This window comes from Impatiens glandulifera, chromosome 1, assembly GCF_907164915.1.
Source record: "Impatiens glandulifera chromosome 1, dImpGla2.1, whole genome shotgun sequence".
NCBI classification, from domain to species: domain Eukaryota; kingdom Viridiplantae; phylum Streptophyta; class Magnoliopsida; order Ericales; family Balsaminaceae; genus Impatiens; species Impatiens glandulifera.
Window position 1 is genome coordinate 123,259,093 of NC_061862.1, and position 23,952 is coordinate 123,283,044.

General features: G+C 29.3%; 1 protein-coding gene across 1 annotated transcript; it reads right to left on the reverse strand.

The window, feature by feature from the left end:
* Window positions 1–19,995: 19,995 nt before the first annotated feature.
* LOC124923444 (increased DNA methylation 1-like) lies at window positions 19,996–22,986 on the reverse strand. Its single transcript, XM_047463565.1, has 8 exons — window positions 21,845–22,986; window positions 21,654–21,762; window positions 21,486–21,574; window positions 20,929–21,167; window positions 20,772–20,843; window positions 20,598–20,697; window positions 20,334–20,520; window positions 19,996–20,244 (listed from the first exon to the last, which is right to left on the reverse strand). Exons 1-8 carry the CDS (start codon window positions 22,352–22,354, stop codon window positions 20,177–20,179), a joined length of 1,374 nt encoding a protein of 457 aa, XP_047319521.1. The 5' UTR covers window positions 22,355–22,986; the 3' UTR covers window positions 19,996–20,176.
* Window positions 22,987–23,952: the final 966 nt, after the last annotated feature.

Genomic DNA, 23,952 nt, shown 5'->3' on the forward strand with positions numbered 1-23,952 from the left:
TTTAATATATTTTAATAATAATTATAACATTAATATATATATACAAATTAAAATTAATTAATATATTTACAGAGAGTGAAAGAAAAACAATTCATAAATGAAGAGAGAGAAATATGAAAAAATACCTTGTGATATGAGAATTATTTTGGAGAGAGAGCGTGAAGTACACATTCAACATTTCAAATTAAGCGTTATTAAATATATATAGATATGGATCTTCTTAAGGTTATAATAATATTTATTATAAGTTAATTTTATTTATAATAATTAGTTATAAATTAGAATAAAACTGAATTAATTAGGGGTTATAATAATATTTATTATCCATTAGTGTGAACATATTCAATGTAATGTAAGTATATTTTTTTACAATTTAAATCTCCTAAATAGTTTTCATAATTAATATTAATATTTAATAAAGGTTTATTATATTTGAATTTTTTTTTATAAATAATCAAATTATTTAGATGAAATATTTAATAAAAAATATTAATATATAGATGGTAGGTTATATTTATTGAGTTTATTTTTATTAACATTTTTTTAATAAAAATAGGAGTATCAAAAACTAAAATATACCATAAAATTAGTAGATAAAAATAGTAGTTGCAAAATAAAATTAAATTCATAAAACACATTATTATTTCATTAAAATTATGAGTATTAAACAAATTATTCCAAGTTAGTGTATACATAAAAAATCTAAAGCTAAACACAATTATCTCAAAATTAAAATATTTTAAGTAAACAAACATTTAGACAATAGCTTGCATCTAGAAGTATAATGGCATATAATGGCTGAAAGTACCTGAAATAAACCAAATAAAATCAAGAATTAATGTAATAGAAAAATTAAAAAATCTTTTTTCAAATGAATTTTATGATAAAATGATCTAAATTTCACTGACTTACCAATGCTCACACCTTCAGGCATGATAACACGATTACACAAATATGGATCTTCTTTGAAATAACTGAAAGCCTCGTTCTCCCTATGAAAATGACAACATTACGTGTACAAAAACTCAAGAAAAAATAGACATTGCATCAATAACAAATAAAGACCTTTTCAAAATATGTATAATCAACCACTTTCTATAACAAATAAAGATCTAAGGGGGAGACGATTTCTGATTTCTTGAGAATGAAAGAAGAGAGAGAAATATATATATTTAAGAAAGAGAAAATACATATGATGATGATGATGTTGATCATTTTGGAGAGAGCATTATTAATATATATAATATTTTAGACGAGAATCATTAGGTTTATTTTTAAAATAATTAATAAAAAAATATTAATATATATATATATATATAAAAGAGTAACAGACATAAAATAATTAATGATGAACGTTAATAGAATTGATGAAAAAATATATATTTTATATATTATTAGTGTGAATATATATATGGTAAGAGATAAATGAAGAGAGAGAAATATAATATATATATATATATATATATATATATATATATATATATATATATATATATACATGAGAAATGCTTGGGTGAAGGAATTTGGTGAGGGAATGACGTGATATAATCTTATTCGCTGAAAAAATCAAATAATTTCTCTCTTTACTCTCTTTACTCTCTTTCCTCTCACTTTTAAATTTCCAACCAGGTGATGCCACGTCATTCCCTCACCAAATTCCCTCACTAAATTCCCTCACTCTATCACTCCTCATATATATATATATATATATATATCTAAGAAAGAGAAAATACTATAATGATGTGAATAATTTTGGAGAGAGCGTGATGTACCTCCAACCTTTTAAATTAAGCGTTATTAGATATATATAGATTATTGAACTAATCATAATCGTCCACTAACTCCATCCCCACATTTTCCATTAGTCCCCACATTTTCCATCAGTCCTAGTTGCGCACCAAGTTGATGGACGTGGGTAGTGGGCATTAATCGTCCATTATACCCACGTTTTCCACCAGTCCAACTGCTGCTGACTTTTCCGGCACGATTGCCCATCTTAGCGACATTTCCGGTTCTCAACACATCATGCCGACATTTTTGGGTCCTCAGCCCATCATGCCTACATTTCCGGGTCCCCAATCTGGTCATCACTGGTCCTCTTCTAACCGACATCAGTCAGTATGATTTTTCCGCTCTCCAAGCACGCACTCTCAATGCGTTGGCCATTGTCACTCTTTTGTGCCTAGGTCACACGCACACGACCGTACTTAGGCTCGGTCTTTGCACTCCACAATCATGCCAAGACAAATCTTTGCTAACACCATGTGCCTATGTCGCACGCACACGATTCCCCTTCGGCACCTTTCCCTCGGTCCTGGTATTCCACACTCATTCCACGACATAAGATTTGGTCACTTAGCAATTCGCATCTCTGGTGCCCATGTCGCACGCCCGCGACACTCCTTTCAAGCACCTCTCGGTCCTGGCCATCCATAATCAAGCCAAGACCGAGGCCACATTTTAAGGTTGTAACAGACCACAACCACTAGAAGAATCCAACGTCCTCGTTGGGGCCTGCACCAACCTTACCTCGCCCAAGTACTTGAAAATTACTTCATCGGTCTTCCTAGCCGAACTCGCTTTCAGCCTTTCCATCTGGACCGTGTAATTGGATAATATATCCACTCCCAGGATAGAGGTCTTCCTGCTCGCATTCAGGAATTTCTCCGCACCCAAGTATTTGGAAAATGCTTCCTCGGTCTTCTTAGTTGAACCCTCCTTCAGCACCCCCATTAATCCCGTATACTTGGTTGATCTATCCACACACGGAATAGAGATCTTCCCACTCACACTTAGGAATTCGAGAACGAAGCCATTTGAGAGATATCTCCCCAATCTCCCCGGAATATGTGATGGTCGCTGCAGCAGATCCACTTCCATCTTCTTTTTGGTCTTGTCTAGTTTACACACTAAACAAGCCATCAGCTTCGCCAACAACTGATGTGTAGAGTCCTCCTTGGTTACCTTTCGAGTATCTTTCGAAAGTCTGGACTCAAGAAGTGTCGGGACCTTAACACAGGCCGACACTTGGCCCTCTTTAGCCTTCGTCTCCAACAAAGTCGACACATCCACCTCTTGCTCCCACACTTGGCTTTCAACTAGATGAATGGCTGCGAGGCGTCCCAACTTTCCCTTATTTGGAGAATTATAAGTTCCTGCTATAAATGAGGGGTTACTGGGATCACCAATGAAAATCCCTCCCAAGTGAGGCATCACCACCACCTCCGTTTGGATTAGAAACTCAAGTCCTAGAATGACTTCATAATCATCTAGGGGAACAATAATCAGCTCGATGAGCCCCTACCAACTTCCCACCTTGAGGTCAGCAATAGCCATGCCTTTGTTTAACTTGGCTTCCGAATGCACGACATTGAACCGACCCTTATGTTGAGACATCTCCAATCCAAGCTTCTAAATTAGTTGATGTGCAACAAAATTGTTTGTGGCCCCCGAATCGACCAATGTCATCACTTCTCTCTTATTGATGTAGACTTTTACAAACATCAATCCCTTCCCTAGAAATGATTTATCCGCATGCAAAACATTCAGTAGTTGCATCGGATTCACCCTTGCAGGAGCTTCCTCACTAGGCTCCTCATCTTTCTCGACTAATAGTGCTGCTACCCTTGCATGCTACCCTTGCACGCTTTGGGTAGTCTTTCATGCGGTGGTCTCCCTCACAGATGAAGCACCCTGACTGGCACGGTCACGGAAAACAAAACTCCCTTTTGTTTCCTTCTTATTGTTAAATCCCTCGGACTTGACAGCCTCCACCTCATAGGATTTAGTCTTCCCCATGTTCCTTTGAGTGTGCTTCTTAGCATCAGGATTCTCTCCCCCGATAGTTTTGAAGTTCACTAAGCGATCAGTCGCAACAATAGCCGATGGTGCGTTCCTCACGTCTTGCTTTTTTAGTTCAGTTTGCGCCCACGATCGCAAACCAGATAAGCGCAAACCAGATAAAAAGTTGAACAATTTATCTTCTTCGGACATGTCCTTCACATCCAACATTAAAGAACTAAAATCCCTCACATAATCCCTGGTTGATCCAGAATGTTTCAAATTCCGAAGGGATTCTGTCTCTCTCCCTGAGCACTCCATATAGAGTTCAATATTGTACTCTCTTTGAGCACTCCATACAGAGCCACCAGCCTTGTTCTGTGCAAAACAATAGAATTTGGAGCATTCTCGAAACTCGAGATCCAATTACCTCTTAAATCAAGACCCTTACAACTTAAGTTATGCTGGATAGGTTCTATTTGGCCTTTACTCTAAAGATCTTGTTGGTTTGAAGCTTTTGATATATTATCATTTTCATTTTTATTAGATTCTACTTACCATGATTAGTTGAGTGGCAATAAACTTGGACTATGAGGTTTTCTATAAAGAAATGTCTCGGTTTTGATTTTCATTTAAAATAACGAATTAAAGTAGGAGGTCATGGTGGTGAGTTGTTCTACTATTATCCTCCAAGGGCAGTCGAGATGCGAGAAAGTTAATCCTAATACCTTAATCACAATTATTTTTACTGGCCTCTAACTAGTGTGTATTCCTCCTTTATTATTTAGTAGGTCCAACTTTTACTATGAATTATCTTTATGAAAATTGTATCTTGATGAGTTGACTAACTATATGTTTTCATAAGTTTATTGGCTTGCAATAGTCATGTTGAATATGTTGAATATGAGTGATAGATTTAGGTAATGTAAACAAGATTAATCAATTTAATAACTTAACATAAATTAATCTAACCCTCCTTTATTAAACCAAAGATTCTAACTTCACATTTTTTACAACATATATATATATCTACATATTTAATTAACGAAAAAAATTTCTTATTCTTTTAGGAATTAAAGGAGAACTAGCATTACTGCATGACACCTTACCGTTATGGCTCTCTGCTTAAACTCAAAACGCTTTCAGATTAAATCGAACTCGTGATATTTTGGTCTTTTAAGCCGACTATTATTACTAACTAAGTTAAATTATTTTTACAACTGTATTATAATTATATGAAATATTCCACCTAAAATAAGTTTTAAGTTTTTAAAGTTTTTTAATTTTAATAATTCTCCATCCATATTGTTGACATAACGGATGCAATAATATTCCACCTAAAATAAAGTTAGTTTAATTTGTTTATTGGTATATTTCAAGTCATATAGTTTGAAGTTTAATTGAGAATTGGAAATTAAAAGTTAAGACCTATTTGAAAAAACTACTATTGATAAACATTTTATTTATAAATATTTTATAACAAATATCTATCACAATATTTAATTTAAATAATCAAAAAGTTAAACTCATTTGGAGGAAGTTGAACTCATTTGGAGGGGTGAGATACATAATTTGAATCTAATTGATGTACTATGTCTATAGGAATAATATTTTGAATCGAATTAAATTTGAACGCATTTTGTGACTCAAATTGGAAGGATATTTTGTTAATGTTACATTAAAATATTATTATTACTAATAAATTATATATGAAATTAAAATATGATTGTAGGTCCAAAGATTATTAAAGTTTATTCATTTTAATAATTCTCAATCTATATTTATTGTTTACATATAAGAGGTAATAATTGATTGAAATATTAATTTGGATTAAAATATTACCTTTCCTTTGGTACGATACAGTAGTGGGTTGATATGATATACTTTAATTTTTATCCATACCTTATATATTATCAAAAGTTTGGGTATAGAAAAATAAATATTTTTACAATACATTTATTTCGGTATACCTTAATTTCGGTACAGTATTTGTATTATACATTTGATAATTAGAAAATATATTAACTTAGACACAAAAATTAATTTAATATGGTTACTACATATACGTTACACAAAAATAAAAATTAAAAATATTTATCATAAAATAAAAAATATATTTTTTTTAATCTAACATCCTTAAAAAAATGTAAAAGTTAATAACTAAATTTAACTACAAAACTTAGAATTAACATAAGTATAATCTTAAAGTTATACTAAATGAAGACGAGAGAATATTTTCTATTTGAGATGAACTTGATAACATATTAGACTTTATTTATTAAGTTTATTTTTAATAGAAAATAAACAAAAAAAATACGTTATAGTAAAATAAAATTAGTTTTACATATAGTAAAATAGAATGTCAAGAGATTAAATATTACAGTGTCGCACAAATAAAAAAACACATAATTTATAATGAAATGTTTAAAAACAGCTAAAAAAATAAAAGTTAATTCATATTTGTTCATTGTATTATCTAGTCAACGGAGTTATATTAAATAATTTAAAATATAAAATATAAATTTAAAAATTACAATAAGAATTTACAACAAAATTAATTTAAAGATGTAATAATATTCAATAGCTCAACTATAAATACCGGCTTATTATAAAATCAACAACAAATCTAATAATATATTTATAAGACAAACTTGTTCGATATTAATATGAATATCAACTTGATTTAAGAAAAAGATGAAATCAACTTGATGAAATCAACTTGATAAAATCAACTTGATTTAAATAGTTTATAACCTAATATAAGAAAAAGATGAAATCAACTTGATTTAAGAAAAAAATCTTGTTAAGACCCTAAAAAATTTAAGAACGTTATAATTTCCTTAAAAAGTGTTTTTGTAAATTCACACAAACAAAATAAATGGGGTAGTTATTTGTTTAATTAGAAATCGATAAACTCAATCAACTGAATGGAATCCATCCCGTAATAACTCATTTGGATTGTTAGAGTGTATTCCCTTCAGATAATTACATATTTACATTATATCATTTTCTTTATAAATTTATTATCTATATACATATTAGATTTGCTAATTATATACCTGAACTGAAATCTCAACTCTCAAGTCAAATATTATTTAAGATAATATCGTTAAAAAAAATAGTGGACTTTGCTCATTTGAAAATAGTTTATATTTATAAATTAATTTTTTACACATTTGAAAATAGTTTATATTTATAAATTATTTGTTTACCCATGCTAAATACTATAGCAATATATGGTATTGATTACCTTATATATCTACCTACATCTTCCTTGAATGTTTCTTTCATAATTTTTTTATCACTATACAAAAGAAATTATATTTGAATTCTTTCATAATAAGAGAAACTATTAAAATGATATATAAAAATGAACCAATAATAAAAACTTTGAACACCAAAATCTTCTTGTAACATTTTGTACCAAGAAAAAATTATATTTTCTAGTCACTACCCATAAGTAAATTGAACTCAAGGAGAAAAAAATATTAATATCGTTATGTTATGTGGCACGTGCTACGATAATAAATAATTTCAAGATGATAAACAATCTAAACTTTTAATCATTATCTTGTATATTTGATTGCACTAATCAGGTTTTTTAAGGTCGTTTGATTGTCATCTTTTACTCATAGTTAAGATTTGTCTAGCTTGAATTCTTGACCCTCCCACTTTTAAGATTTTAATGAAATAGTTTTAACCGTTTTAAAAAAAACACTTTAAACTTAAAAAGTTAAAGTTCTGAAGGAGATTATGTCCAACCGACTTTACATTATTGACAACCATATAATCTTATTTTAAACATTTGCTCCATCCACGACTCATCATATTATCGACCACCTTCTATCCTCACATTGGACATATGACTTCATTCACGATTCATTATATTATCGCCCATCTTCTACCCTCATTTTAAACAATATGCCCTAGTCAACTCATAATTAAAAACGAGTGAAAAGATGAATTGTTGCCTCAGAATAATCTTTGATGATCAAATTAATGGAGCCCACCCTATAATCGGTTCCCTTTCTCGGATCACGTTCCACACCTCACTGGATTTAAAATTCCCATTTACCTCAGATTTCCATGCATGCAAGTCGCTTCTTTCTTGAAACTAAATCCTATTAAGGTGCTCGAGTATTCGCCTCCCCTCCGGTATACGTTCTTAAGTGAGTTGCAATTCTCGTCTCTAATTTCCTTGACCGTGGCAGCTATACAGTCCCTTCTTATTCGAACATTTCAGAATTCCTCCTAAAGTATAATGGGCTGGTTTTCGAACCACGGGTCATGCCAAAACAACGTACCTAGACCGTCTCCAATTCGGATGTCAAATAAAGATGTAGCGTTGCCCTTGAGTTTTAGAATATTTTTGAGAGACCACGTCATATCGTCTTTGATTTTACTCGTCCATAGGCTAGCCTCCTTCTTTATAAATCGCGAGTAGACCCATCTAACCCAAAGTGAGTCCTTCTTCCGCTCCCTCCATTAAATGTATAGTTTTAATTTCCTAAATGCAAAGCATTAACACCCGTATTAGTCAGCGCAATTTTCGGAATTGTGCTGGTAAGATTTTTAATTTCCATAATCTTCATTCTACTCTTCGTCACCATGTCTTCAGTTATAAAGTCTCCCATTGATATGACAAATTCGTCCATTATTTTCTACCTTCAACCCTCTCTTTGAATATTATGCATTAATTTACTCGTCATTATTTGTCACATTTTACCCTCACTTTGGGTATATTAAACAAACTAATTCATCATTATCGGTCACATTATACCGACTCGTCATTATCGATAGACACTTTTCTTTAGTTTGAACATTATGCACTAACCAACTCGTCATTACTGATCACATTACCCCTCACTTTCGACATTTTGATCCAACTAATTTATCATTATCGACAACCACCTTTTCTCATTTTTAACATTATGCACAATGAACTCATTATTATTGGACACATTCTCCCTCAAATTCGCACCCACATATACCACTATCATTGTCATTTAGATAATACAAATATTCAAGGATTCTCTTTATGCTTTATTTATACAATGTATTTGTTAATGTTTTATCAATATTAAAATTCATACATGTTACGTGGGATTGATAAATTTCACAAGCTTTAGTCTACATCTAGGTAGAGTTTGTTATACAGTATTATTTATATAGGTATTAATTGTAGGGGTTATAAATTATAAAGGGGTATTGAGAGGTATAAGTTATATATGTTATTTGTATTTAGTTGAAAGTATAAGAGGGTATAAATTGTATAGATTTTATAATTTTGTGTTTGGTTGGTAGTATAAAAATGTTGTATAAAATGTAAAAGACATTTTTGCCTTTTATATTTATATTAATTTAATTTAATTGTTAAATTAATATTTATTTAACTTTTTTTTATTTCTCTATTTATATGTTTTTTATGTTTTTTATGTTTTTTTTTATTTCTTGTATTTTGTGAACACATTTTGTGAGAACCACTAAATGAGATTATAAAATTACATAAACTAATAAGTTATAATGCACATAGGGACAAAGGGAGAGTTTTCAGAAATAGGAAAGTTATAAAGTCATCATATGCAAATGAGTCTGATTGGAGAAAGAAATCAGAAAAAAAAAATAATAATGTTTCGATCACATAGACTGAGACAAAGAAAAGTTGCTACAAAAAGACTTCTAATTCTCACAAGAAGTCCCTAAATAAAGAATATAAGCTAAACATGGGCTTCCATGCTAAAGACAAAAAAGAAATATAATTGGGAAGATAGCTAAATTACTGGATTAATTGAATCAAGAACTAACCATCAACATTTTAGTGAAATGGAAGAGAACCACATAATGGATTCTGAAAATATTACTTAATTTGGGTACAAGAGTCATATAGCAGAAAAGGGACAATAAAATGATATCTCAACAATCAAAACAAATATCAAAAAATCAAGAAATCAAAGGAGGAACTTCCACCACAGAAAAAAAGATCTGAAGTTGCATTGAGAATTAAGAAGGTGAATTGGTTTCTAGTTCTATGCAGGAAACAAAACAAGAATCATATCCCAAGAAATGGGACAACAGAAGGACCTCTCATTAATCCAAACTAGTATCTGAAATACAAGAAATCAAAAGAGGAACTTCCACTACTCACTTACCACAATATATTATATTCATTGATAACAAAGTTTTATATATTCAGCTAGTATAATTACAAAAAGTGTAACTAAGAACAACAAAGTTTTATATATTCAGCCAATATAATTACAAAAAGTGTAACTAAGATCAACAAAGTTTTATATATTCAGCAAGTATAATTACAAAAAGTGTAACTAAGAATATTTATGACTTAAAGGTCTAAAAAAACTTGCAATTATACATGCTTTTGCAAGGACAAAAATAACATGTTATCTACCCTACTATCAGCTTCTTGAATCTTTTCAGGATTTCTCCAAATCCATGCTCGTAGAAATGATTTTCTTGATTTTTCTTCGAATCTCCCCAAATCCTGGATCTTCTCTGAATCTCTTCAATCTATGGTTATGGAAATGAGTTTCATTAATCATTCATGAATCTATGCCGTTAGAGATGAGTTTAGATGAAAGCCATGGAGAAAAAAGATTTCAGAGAGGAAGATGAATGAAAAGAAAAATGAGAAAGTACATAGACGAAAAGGTGGATAAAATTCCTAGAGAATAAAGCTTTCAAAATAATAAAATTTAAGGATAAATATGGAAATATTATTTTTATCCTTCTTTGTAACAGGTTTGAGTTTAATGTATAAATTATATAACATTTATTACTGTTTATATAAAATACTTTAAACAAACAAAAGATCTAATTTACTGTTAATATTATTATACTCTATCTACAAGTTAGTACTAGACAAGCCCACCAAGTTTGGATAGTTAGAACACAAGCCCACCATTCATTTTTGTGAATTACGAATTTATAAATATTTTCGATCTTACAATTTTATAACAGTTTATATTAAAAATATAAATTTATATTTATAAATAAATAAATTATTATTTATTCCAATAAATAAATTAATAAAATTAAATTTGTAAATAAATTTTTTATAGTCTACTTATTATTATTTTAAATTAATTTTATATTTTAAAAAATCCTAAACCCTAAAATCGGAAGACAAGCCCACCAAGTAGTTTGGATAGTTAGAAGACAAGCCCACCATTCATTTTTGTGAATTTTTTTAAATCGATTAAAATCTTACTATAATTGTAGAGAATGTTAACGAGTCTAATTTCAGATAAACTCATAAAATTTACGAATTTATAAATATTTTCGATCTTACAATTTTATAACAGTTTATATTAAAAATATATATTTATATTTATAAATAAATAAATTAATAAAATTAAATTTGTAAGTAAATTTTTTATAGTCTACTTATTATTATTTTAAATTAATTTTAAATTAATTTTATATTTAAATATATATATAATTAAAATGGTTAATGTATAAAATGTTTAATTATATATATAAAATAATAATTTAACTAATATTATTTAAAATTAAACTATTACAGATTCAAGTAAAATTTTCGATTTATGAGTTACAACTATCCATCGATTTTACGTAAATTTTCAATTTTGACTGCCTTCATCTCACTCTTGCCCGGTTCAGCTTACCAATTTCTAATATTGGCTTCGTTGGGCTCTCTCGAACGGCTCATGCCATCCTGAGTTTAGCCCATATCTGTTAAAATTGTATAGATCTTAGCTACAATTTTTGTGTTTCCCAACTTTGAAAAAACAACTTGTGGAATTACAAATTCCTAATTGAATGTCTATGACCCCAAATTGCACACCATGGATTACAAGCGGCCTAGCGTGTGTTGTAAGTTGAACCACGAGTCTCATTTAGTACCCAAAAAAGATGACATTCGTTTGCTTTCCAACTATAGCTCACTCACTTTGAATGGAGTCATAGAACTTGAGTTAAGAATTTTAGTAGTGGAACATATCACCATTTGATTTCTACACTCAAAACCTTAACATGCATCACCTTGTGCTTGATAGTTCTAAATATTTAATGGGGTCTGGTAGGTTGGCACAGGTACCATTTAAAAGGTATGGATGTTAATTAACCTCTCTTGAATTGGATTCACCTAGTTCGAATTACTATAGGTCGAGTTATGATATTTTGAATGAAGGTGTGTCCAGATTATTCTTCATTTGAACACATCTTCTTTCTTTCCAAATTTCGTTGAGTTCGAGAGCCTTAATTCAACAACAGGTTGAGAAGTTTTGTAGAAGACTTATTCAGATTTCCAAAACACTTTGAATCATTGAAAATGGTCTAATATCAAAGCCTTGGTAATTTGTTTAAGTTGAGGATGAACTCAGGTCTTCTTCCAAAATCCTTATACAAAATGAATAACACTCAAGTAATTTCGATGAATATTTTAGATGCCTCCAATGAAAACCCGACAATGACATTTGAGGATGTCATTTTGTATATTTAATCAACAGCATTGACTATAATTTTCCTTCTTTTTTTTCGAAGCATTTTTCTTAAATAAATAATGTATTACATTTAGCACTGATACACCCATTGAAATCCAACAAAATCTTGCTAGACTTATCAACATACATTTGAATACAGATTTACCTTGGAATTCTATTTGAATTAGGAACATCCCAAAAAAATGTTTAACAATTAGAAAAAATTTAAGTGTGTGAATAGAAAGCAAAACTTTTGTCTCAAACTGGAAAAAAGGTTCTAATCAAAAGTATTATTCAAATTTTACCAAACTATCTAATTAATATTCAAATTCTTAATTTTGATTACTAAAATAATTACCACATTGATTAATCAATTTTGGTGGAAAACGAAAAAGAATCGAGTTAAATGGGAAAACATGATTACAACAAAATATAATGGGGAATGAGATTTAAAAATATCCAAATTATGAACAAGGAGATCTTGCAAATCAAGCTTGGAGATTGGCAAATGAACATGAATCACTTTGGACAAAAACACTAAAATTCATTTATTTCTCAAATAAAACTTTTTGGAACTCAATTAATATGGAAAACTTCTTATGGACATTGAAAATCTTGATCTGGGGCAAGGCACTTTTGACAAGAAATACAAAATGACAAATCATTTTAGATAAAAAAAAATATATCAAAATATATCAGTGGCTTCACTCATGTAACACTCTCCAAATTAATTTTAGGTAATTATATGTAACAATTTACCAAAGATCATTTCATTCAAAAACTAAAAAAACGAGATAATGAACTATTAATTAACCTTTTTCACATTGATATTGTACACAAAATTTTATCAATTATATTGGGTGAGGAAGATACAAAAGATATTCTAATTTGACCACACACCACAAAAAGTATATATAATGATAAAAATGTTATTTAATAGAAACGTCAAATCCTTCTATCAAACTTAGTCAAAATAAAAACCAAATTTTGAAAGATATTTGAGATTTAAAATGTGCTCTATAAATAAATAAATCATATGGAGAACTATGAAAAAAGAAATTGCAACAAAAGTCAATCTCGTTAGTAGAAATATTCAAAATGACTTACTATGCACAAAATGTCAATCTAACCAGGAGAGCTAATTTTCTAGTCATACTATGGGAACGAAACAACTAGACATGTTTTAATCGAATGCACTTTTGTGAAAGAAAATTGAAAAAAAAAATCTCCATACCACAAATCTTGACAAAGCTAATTTTAATTTTCAGGATTGGATTAGTCACAACTTCAAAGAGGAGACGAGCCGAATGAATATATTGCTCATCTTTGTTGTTAAATTTGGAAAATAATAAATAACTTTATTTTCAAGGATAGACAACGAACGTGGATAGAATTTTGAACGTAGCTATATAGGAACACACTTTCTCTTAGAATGTAAATATCTCTAAACTATCCACAATAGCATAACCTCGATCATAAGAAAAAATTCTAGTCGAGAATAACATATTCATTGCACATGTCAACGCATCCAATAACAAGGATGCAAACACAAGTCATATTGCAGTCATTATTGGCACAAACAAAGGAGAAGTGTATTCTACCAAGATAAAAGAAATTAATATAAGAAACGTTATCATCGTTGAAAAGGAAGTAATGAAACTTGTGATCATCACCTCAAAAGGCCTAGAACTCGTTGATGTTCAAATTTTTTCAAATTGTCAAGAAGTTGTTAATGATATAAATACTATGAAAGATTTATCATACTAGCAAACCAAATGGCTTTGTCATGACATACTACAATCTTTTCAACATAATCAGGAATATTTAGTCAAATGGATTTCTAGAACTAATAATCTCACTACACATTATATCGCCAAAAGAAATAAAGAGAAAAATCTTCCAGAAGAGTGGATCAAATAAGAGCGTGATGTATTTAAACTTCTACTCTTTCAAGACCTTCAGTTAATGTATTTATTTTGAACAGAGGCGTCAATTAATTTTTAAATTAAAAATCAATAAAATATTGATAAACATGTACAAACGTAAATTTATCAGAGATTCTTCTTGGGGTTTGATGTTTGGTTACACTCAAGAAAATGCTTTTATACTATATCATTTGTGTCCGTTAAAGAACGATCTCTGTTTATAAATTTTGGCTATTTTTTAAACTTAATTTTACTATATTTTATTATTTAGGTATTTTTCAAGTTCTAGACATATATAGGTTTTTATTGCATTTAAAATTATAGAGAATATTTAAATGTTAGTACCTACAAAATTGATGTTGAAGATTATGAAGGAATATACATGAAAAATATCAGTTTAGAATGTTAGAATTTATAAATAAATTCAAACAAGGCTTTATCAAAATATTCTAAAAATATTTTGAAATCGTTTTCTATTTTATCGGATTTTCTAAAAATGTTTTCGAGCTTTAGATTGTCAAAAAAACAATTTAAATCAAATACTGAAAACAAATAGGCACTTGGCTAGGTATCCGGGTCACAAATCGGGCCAGATTTGCATGTTTGGGCCGGTTTTAACCCGAGGTCAATGGTTTTGGGCGTCCGGTCAATGCGGAGAAGTCTTCACGGTCGCGCGCTGGTTCTCGGTCATATGCCCTAAGTGTTGGTCGCACATGAGAATTCCTCGGTTGAGTGCTGAATTTCTGGGTTAGACGTCAAAAACATTTGCTGTAGGTTTTGGGATCTTACTTGGAGCCTCCATCCTTCAAACTGAATACATGGGAAGCTTCTCATACTTTCATGGATCACGAATAATACCACCCTGATACGTCATTCAATCAGGAAGGGTTTGATTCGATTCGAGTAGTTTTGGGACAAAATAGTGTTTTTTTTAAGGTATAATTTGTATAAGGTGTTTATCAATAGCTTCATTTTACTAGTTAGAATTGATTCATACCAAAGCATGAACACTGACTATAGATTATGACTAATTCAAGAATTGAAATTTTAACTTTTATAGAAATTTTGGTTTATAAGAAAACATGCTTTTAGATGATTGGAATTGATCCAAAATTACTTTTAACAACATTCAAAAGATGTTTGAAAGCTTTTAGGATTGAAATTTCTGAGCTATAGCTCAAGAACAAAAACCTATTTTAAGAAATTTCAAAATCAAATTTGGGTATCTTTTTTTATTTAGCTTGATTTGTTCAAAATGGTTTTAACATAAACTTTTGAAATCATCTTATAATCAAATTCAAATAAAAAATTTAAAGAATTGTACATTATGAAGGATTAGTCGAACTGAAATGTAAAATTTTCAATTTGAATTCATATGTTGAAATATAACATGAATTGAAGGTCACTATGGATTTGAGAACATTCCTGGACTCTTTAAGAAGATTTATGATTACCCAGAACCGAGCTCTAAGGTTTTACACAAAATCTTAAAATTTCTCAAAATCTTAAAATTATTTATTAGTGAATTTTATGAAAGGTAGATTAGAGGCTTGGGATTCTGATCCTTGCATTTGTTTTGGCCATGGATACCTATTTATAGGCAGCTAAGGTTGGTAGGAGGAGTAAGTCGATTGAATTTGAGTCAAAAGTCATTAATGGTTATTGTCTTCTTTTAATCGAGCTTATCCATATAGACCATAATTGGCTCTATAACTATAGGAAAATGATCACGAAGTCAAGGTGATCATTTCAGCTTTTAAATCACTCAATTTGGTTGAGTATGGGTAAAATTCCATCTTTGAAAAATCAAATATTTTGGTTGTTCTTCAGCCGGTTCGTCGTGAGGAAGAAGACAATTCGAATCGCTAACGCGCGTCTAGGCGCGACATTTGGGTGTTCCATCTGAGTTCCATCAACGACTAGGTATTTTGTTGCAATTGGGCTAACAACGTTGAGGTGCGCGTTAGTTGATTTAGTGTTGCGTGGAAGCATCATTCTTTCGGTACAACGGGAGACGCGATAGGTTACGGTCTGTTGGATGATGCATGAGCGCTCATCTGATGGTTGCGTGGTCTACTGCATCCATTTGTCTTGATTTTGGCTGCACTCGATCACAACTCGATCACGGTCTTTTTTTCAGACTTGAAACTTGTTTGTAATTAATTTTCCTTTGCTTATTTTGGCTTTATTTTCAATCTACAAAATACACACAATTATTTTAATAAACAATAATATTTATTTTGTCTATTTTTTTTGTGTGTGTTTTGGGGATTTATAAATAATTAAAATGAACTTTAAATAAATACAACATTTATTCCAAATTTTTTATTTAATTTTTAATGTCTTCTGAGATTTATTTGGGATAAAATAATCACAATAATTTATTCATCCTAATTAATTATTTAATTTAATTTTGGCCTTGATTTTGATTATTTTGAATTTATTTATTCAAAAATAATAATTTAAAATTTGAAAATGGGAAGGTAAAATTTTAGTGCTCATACACCTTTTTTTAGGTTCTTCGATCGAAACTCAGCCATTGTATAGGGTTTTGGTGAAGAAAGAACAATTTATTTCATATAATAACATTTCATAATATATATACTAACTCTATCCTTTATAACTCCCACTAGTGGACAATGAAGAATAACCCACAATTCCCTCAATTTTCTTTTTGAGGGATACTCAGGATCCTAGTGCATTTATATGGCTGAAAAAAAAAAAAAAAAAAAAAAAAAAAAAAAAAAAAAATGTTAGCTTAGCCTCTTTCTTTATCTATAAATATTCAAATAAATTAAATTTTATGAGATTATAAAACATAAACTCATCTATTATAAATTTTACATTTGACATTGGCTAAATATAGTTAAATAATTGAAAAGAAAATCATCAATCTATTTTATTCCGAAGTTACGTATTCAAAATTAAGTAATTTTCCCCTTTTTTTAGAAGAAATTTCATTTCATTCAAATGATAGAACTAATAATGTCAAACAATATTAATCAATTTAATCAACTTAACGTAAATTAATCGAACCATATTTTATTAAACCAATGGCTAATCCAGGAATTTGTTTTCCCTAAGAATATAGGTATTACTGTATTTAAAACGTGAGAAGTTAAATTATTTAAGTTTTAAATAAGTGAAAACTAACTATATAAATAAAAAAAATTAATTTATTGGATTTCAGCCTAACTTGGTGAGAATATAAGAAAAAAAACAAAACATGAAAATAAGAAGAAAAAAAACAAAATCATTGCAAAAAACAAATTTTCAAGTGAGTAGACACTCGAGAAAACGATTATAAAATATTAATGCATATAAACCATTTTAGAAGAATACATAATATATTAATTTATTTATTTAAATTACCGAACCAAATCAATAGGAATGTTTTAACTTGTTTTGAATATTAATTTATATTTTTTTTATATTTTTGAAATAGTTTAAAATTAAGAAATATAAAAGACTATTTTACCCTTATATTTATATAAATGGTTACTTTAATCTTTATCTTGTAAGTAACTAGGACAGTTTATATGCGAAACAAACACAAACAGACAAATGTATAATCGAAATAATTAAGACATAACATTAAAAAAACAAAATTTCTAAAAAAGAATTAAATCACAATATATAATATATCAATAGTTGCTATATCCAATAGTTTAAAAAAACTTAATCAAATACAATCCAATAACTTTCACCTTTTGTTATATAAAAATTTACACATTTAATAAAATGCAAAAATTATTTAAAATCGTAAGAGTTTTCATTAAAATAATATATATATATATATATATATATTATAATTTTCAATAATGCAAATGAGAATTAAATATATAAAATTAATCAATAAATAATACAAAATAACATCAACAAAATAACAATTTAATTATCTATATATCAAAAATATATATATATATATATATATATATAATGATACTTAATTTTTAAAGTGTCCGGATTGCCGGGTCGAGATCTGTGGTTAATTTAGATATATGTGAGAGTAAATGGATACTTGGGTCGGATTGTGGATTGACCCGCCCATAAACTTAAAACTGTTAAAAATAAAATTAAAAATGTTATAGGTATGGTTCGAACTTACAACCTAACAAAACAAGTATAACCTTTTAACCAACTAGGCTAATAACACTTTATATTATAAATTCAACCCAAAATTTGATAAACGCGTGACATTTTAACAATATAAGTTCAACTTTTTAAGTAACTAATCTATATATATATAATGATGCTTAATTTTTAAAGTGTCCGAATTACCGGGTCGAGAGCTGTGGTTAATTTAGATATATGTGAGTGTAAATGAATATTTAGGTCGGATTGTGGGTTGACCCGCCCATAAACTTAAAATGGTTAAAAATAAAATTAAAAATGATATAGGTATGGTTCGAACTTGCAACCTAACAAAACAAGTACAACCTTTTAACCAACTAGGCTAATAACACTTTATATTTTGATGCTTAATTTTTAAAGTGTCCGGATTGCCGGGTCGAGAGCTGTGGTTAATTTAGATATATGTGAGAGTAAATGAATACTTGGGTCGGATTGTGGGTTGACCCGCCCATAAACTTCTATAGGTATGGTTCGAACTTACAACCTAACAAAATAAGTATAATCTTTTAACCAACTAGGCTAATAACACTTTATATTTTAAATTCAACACAAAATTTGATAAACGCGTGACATTTTAATAATATAAGTTCAACTTTTTAACTAACTAATCTATATATATATATATAATGATGCTTAATTTTTAAAGTGTTCGGATTGCCGGGTCGAGAACTATGGTTAATTTGGATATATGTGAGAGTAAATGGATACTTGGGTCGGATTGTGGGTTGACCCGCCTATAAAAATTTTACTGTAATATTTTTTTCACGATTTTTTATATTATTACTCGTGCAAATACACGAGATGCATGCTAGTTTTTATTAATGATTTATAAATTTTTATATTTAGATTATTAATTGTTTGTTTCGAATTTATAAATGTTATTTTATATTATTTAGTTAATTTACTAGGTTGTAGTTAATTTTTAACATATAAAAATTCAAAAAATATAATAAACAAATTATAATATAAGAATTAAATTTATAAAATTTATTATATTTATTTATTTATTTGAATAAATAATATATATTTAATTTTTATTTATAAATTCACTTATTATTTTTTTTAAATCGTAAAAAATCGTAAAATCTAAATTATTTATAAACTCGTAAAAATTTAATAACGTATATTTAAAATTATAAGAGATTAACTAATTTAAAAGTTTATCTAAATCAGAATTTGTTAGTCTATCTATAATAATAAAACTTAAAAATAAAATCAAAATTTTAACTACATTAATCAATAACTATTTATTGGAAAAAAACCTATAGATTTAATAAGAAGGAGACAGACTCAACAAAATATTACAAACACAATCAAATAGTATCAACGATTATTTGAATTACAAATGAATTAGCAATATCAACTAAATATGAAAAAAAAAAAAAAACATCACGTCTATAATAACAAATATATATATTATCATAAAAGGAACAGGAAAAATGACTTCAAATTGTATAAATTTTAATAAAGTAAGAGAGTCAATGTCTTTGTCAAATATAAATAAAGTTATTTGTTATATCTGCAACAATTGCAACAATCACTTTCACTTGTATATATTATTTGTCATCCATATCTACATGCAAAGTATAAATCATATTGAATTATAAATAAAGTACAAATCATATTGAATTATAAATAAAGTGCCAAAACTACACAAGAAATTTCAAGAAATTTCACCTGTTCTATCCACCCAAAATACTTTAAGAATAAGAAAAACAGTGCAAGTCACTGTTATCGAAACACCATTACAAAAACTTGAAACTAATCCATAAACTAAAATTTATCCCAAGGTACAATTATTATCAAAACAAGATAATTAATTTTCAATAAGTCTATGCTAAAACCCAGATCATCTTCTATAGATTATTTCATAATCATCTACCCTATCTGTCCTTGATCTTCAACTGCTAGGTTTAAATCAACATCAAAGACAATCTTTGACTTCTCTGCATGAACATGAAATTTGCATAGGCTAGTTAGAATACAGAACACTAAAAAATTCACAAGTGTGGGCAAAAGTAAGAAGAGAAAGAACCTGGTTTGGGTGTTAAGGTCTTTTGTATTTTCGTTGTATTATGGAAGAACAGTAAGGTTTTCATGTGCCTTATATCATCTTCTAATGAGCTTTCAATCTTTTTAAAGCGATGGTGTCGAATCCAATGACTAGCCATTTCTTTAGAGAATGAAATTACTAAGTTTTCAATTTGAAGATGTCGAAGAGCCTATGGATGAGATATTATTAATTAGCAACATATTATTATTATTGAAAATAAGCAAAAAAAAAAAAAATACAACTCACCCATTCGATTCCAAACATTAATCGTTTGCACATCCCTTTATTACGGTATTTTTCACAGGTGGCAATAAATGGAATCTCAGCGAGCTTTGTCCCACAAATTCTACAAAAAAATAAAAAACTTTAGATGTTAACTCTTATATACAATTGTGCATAAATATGTCGAAATAGGGTTACCTTAAACATGCCATTGAAAAAATCTCGTCATCCTTCTCCAAAACAGCAATATAGGATCCCTTAAAAATGGCTCTACAAAAAGAACAACTCATAAGTGGGCATAAGTTTAGATTTATTATTGATAACATATTAACATAATCTCAATGAGAGTGCTTACTGATAATTATAAGTAATGTGATCGATCCCACTGATTTTTGCGTGGCTGCCAGAAATAGAATGGAAGCACTCCTCCATCACGTTCCTTGCAATTGCGAGCTTAGAATGGTATACAGCGATCTCATACTCATCATCCAAGAACGCATCAAACTCTTGATTAATTGGGCCCAACAAAGTCCATGAAAACCCATTGTTAAGCTCAGTCTTAACTCCAAGTGTTTTTCTTAATTCTTTGTATACCTTTTGGCCATGGATAATAGTGTAGTTTAATACATAATAGTCAAACAGTTATCAACAACTATCATTTAAAAAGGTATAGTTATCAACAACTATCATTTAAAAAGGTATTTAAGATAAACTTCTATAATTTTGAGTATCGCGATTTAAAATCGAAACATTTTTAAGTGGTGTTTTATAACCAAACTTTACCACTAAATCTAAATGATTAAGTACTCATATGAAGAGGAGGAGACTATTATGATTAGTATATAGCACATAGCACTTCGAAATAAAAATCAATTTTTAGGAAACATCTATGAAGAGGGGGAGAGAAATCACCTTCTTGCAGTTATGATCACAAAATGCACTCCAGTTATAGTTAAGATCAACAAACTCGACATTCTTGTTTACATAACATCTCCAGTGATCTAACAATAACATAGAATAATATTATATTTTTCATATGCCAAAATGTTTATCATGAAAATTGAAAACTTTATTACTTACAATATTTTTCACATTGGTTACATGTGATCAAAATATCTTCATCCGCACCAGTTTTCCCACAAGATTTGCAAATGCAATAAGGGCATAACCAAGATACTTCTGATGCATCCTGCTTAACATTCACCAGAAATTCAATCTAAGCAAAATTCTTTGGAAAAAGAATATTAAAAGAATATAAATTCCATTTTTACCTTTTTTCTATTACAATGTTGATTATACATAAAACCACATTTAGAACAACAAATAAAATCCCCTTCATTTGTGAATTTGACACAAGCATCGTCGGGCATAAGATGAGTATTAGTCTTTTGTATGTCTATCCAAGATTTAACCATGCAGTCCAATAATGGAATCCCAGGCTCAACAAAAATATTGGCGTATGGTCTTGGTCCATTATAATAACCGGCATGAATTTGGAATTCTTTAACTGTAAGTACTGTATAGCAACAATGGCATAAAATGCCTGGACTCTTGATTGTTCCCTCTAATACAACACGACCAAGCTTCGGGTTCATGTATTTCACAATAGTGTTCTCTAGAAAAGTGGTGTAGATTATCCATGATAGTATTGTATTGTCAATACCATATGTTTGTCCCCTAGTACGAATTGGTCTTTGAACACCCGATGTGTCTTTTGATTCTTTCTTCCGTTGTTCTCTAGCCAAGTGATCAGCTCTTCTCATTTTGAAGTGCTGTTTCATAAACCATGGAAGAAAAATTATTTGAGTATATGGTTTTTATGTCTAATCTTTGTCAACCATTTTACATTTATAATTGGCCATAGTTATTAGCCAATTATTTAGTATTTCTTAAATAAGAAATCAAGAAATTGTGTCTTAGATCAATTTGGCATAGTAATCACAGCAACAAATATGAAATCAAGAAAGTGTCTTAGATCAATTTGGTAAAGTAAACAAATGCAGATGCAATCCAAATAGTATCATGATAAATTGTTTATGTATATTTGCCCTCATTATTTTATTGATTAACATGCTGAGATAGGGAAAAGCATACTAATAAATCATTTGCATGTCTTGCTACCAACTATAAGGCATAGACACATACATAACACTTTTTTCTTATATGTTCATTTGGATTGAGCTTGCCCATTCAAGGTAGTCACTACTATCGAATTTAAAAACGGAAATAGGAGAATAATCCATAAATTGATTGTTGGTGGAAGAGGAAGAGCCTTGATCCATGATAGAAGATGGGTGTTGCTGGCCAAGAGGAAAGAAGAGGAAAAAATGTCAGTTTTGAAGATGCCACCGAGAGAGGGAACGAGAAGGTGCGTTAATAGTATTAAACAATAATCTGATGATAGTATAGCATGACTTGTTGGGTTACCTTTTTATTGAAATCGAGAGTGAAACGCAAGAAACGTTCCAAAACAGTTTATTGAGTTAATATAATACAATAATATTAGAGATGAAGCCATTCGGCTAAAGCGTGAGGAAAAGAGCAATAACTTCTACATTTATCATAAAGACAACTATTTATCATAAGACCAACTGATTAAACTTGATAGAAAATAAGATAACTTCAGGGACTATAACAATTAAGGACAAATCATTCAATCTCGAGAAAATATATACTATAACAATTAGGGACAAATCATTCAATCTCGAGAAAATATATAGAATAATTCACATAAGTCATCTTGAGAAACACCCATTGAAGTCAAAGATAGAAAAAGAAATAGCAGCCAGTCAGTGAGAGGTATGTTGAAGTTTGCTTGAAAGGTGTTGTTATTTTTCTTTGTTTTTAGCATTTCAATTTTAGTTTGTGGTTGATTAATTAGTTATTAATGTAGTGGTTAGTTTCTAGGAGATCATGGCCATGTATTTCCTTATTTTTTAGTACCACTATCTAATCATTTGGTTGTATTTAAATGATTTCAGCTTAATGAAAACGATAAGGTTTTTACCTTCCATTTTTTCTTCTATCTTAAAAAAGTATTCTTTTTTTGAAATAACCAACAAATTGGTCTCAAAACTGTCTTCTTGAGAGACCAGTGAGTGAGAGAAACTCGCCAAGACATCTATCTTTTTCTATGGATTCAGATATATTCTTAACATCATTAGCACCACCTGTGTTCAATGGTAACTATTACCATACATGGGTTGCTCAAATGGAGGTTCATCTGGAGGCAAATGAACTTTGGGAAGCTGTTGAGGAGGAGTATGAAGTGTCGAAATTACAATCTAATCCAACACTGACAGACACAGATAAAGAATCACAAGGAAAAGAAAACAAAGAAGTCAAAGGCAAGGGCTAATTTGTTTGTTGTTGTGTCAAC

Bases quoted from the DNA above. Each gene is read 5' to 3' on its own strand.
- LOC124923444 (XM_047463565.1), bottom strand. From the start codon at position 22,354: ATGAAACAGCACTTCAAAATGAGAAGAGCTGATCACTTGGCTAGAGAA. The intron at 21,763-21,844 runs GTAAAAATGGAA...AATGTTAAGCAG, and splicing joins AACATTGTAATAGAAAAAAG to GATGCATCAGAAGTATCTTG. The intron at 20,844-20,928 runs GTAAGCACTCTC...TTCTTTTTGTAG, and splicing joins CACATTACTTATAATTATCA to AGCCATTTTTAAGGGATCCT.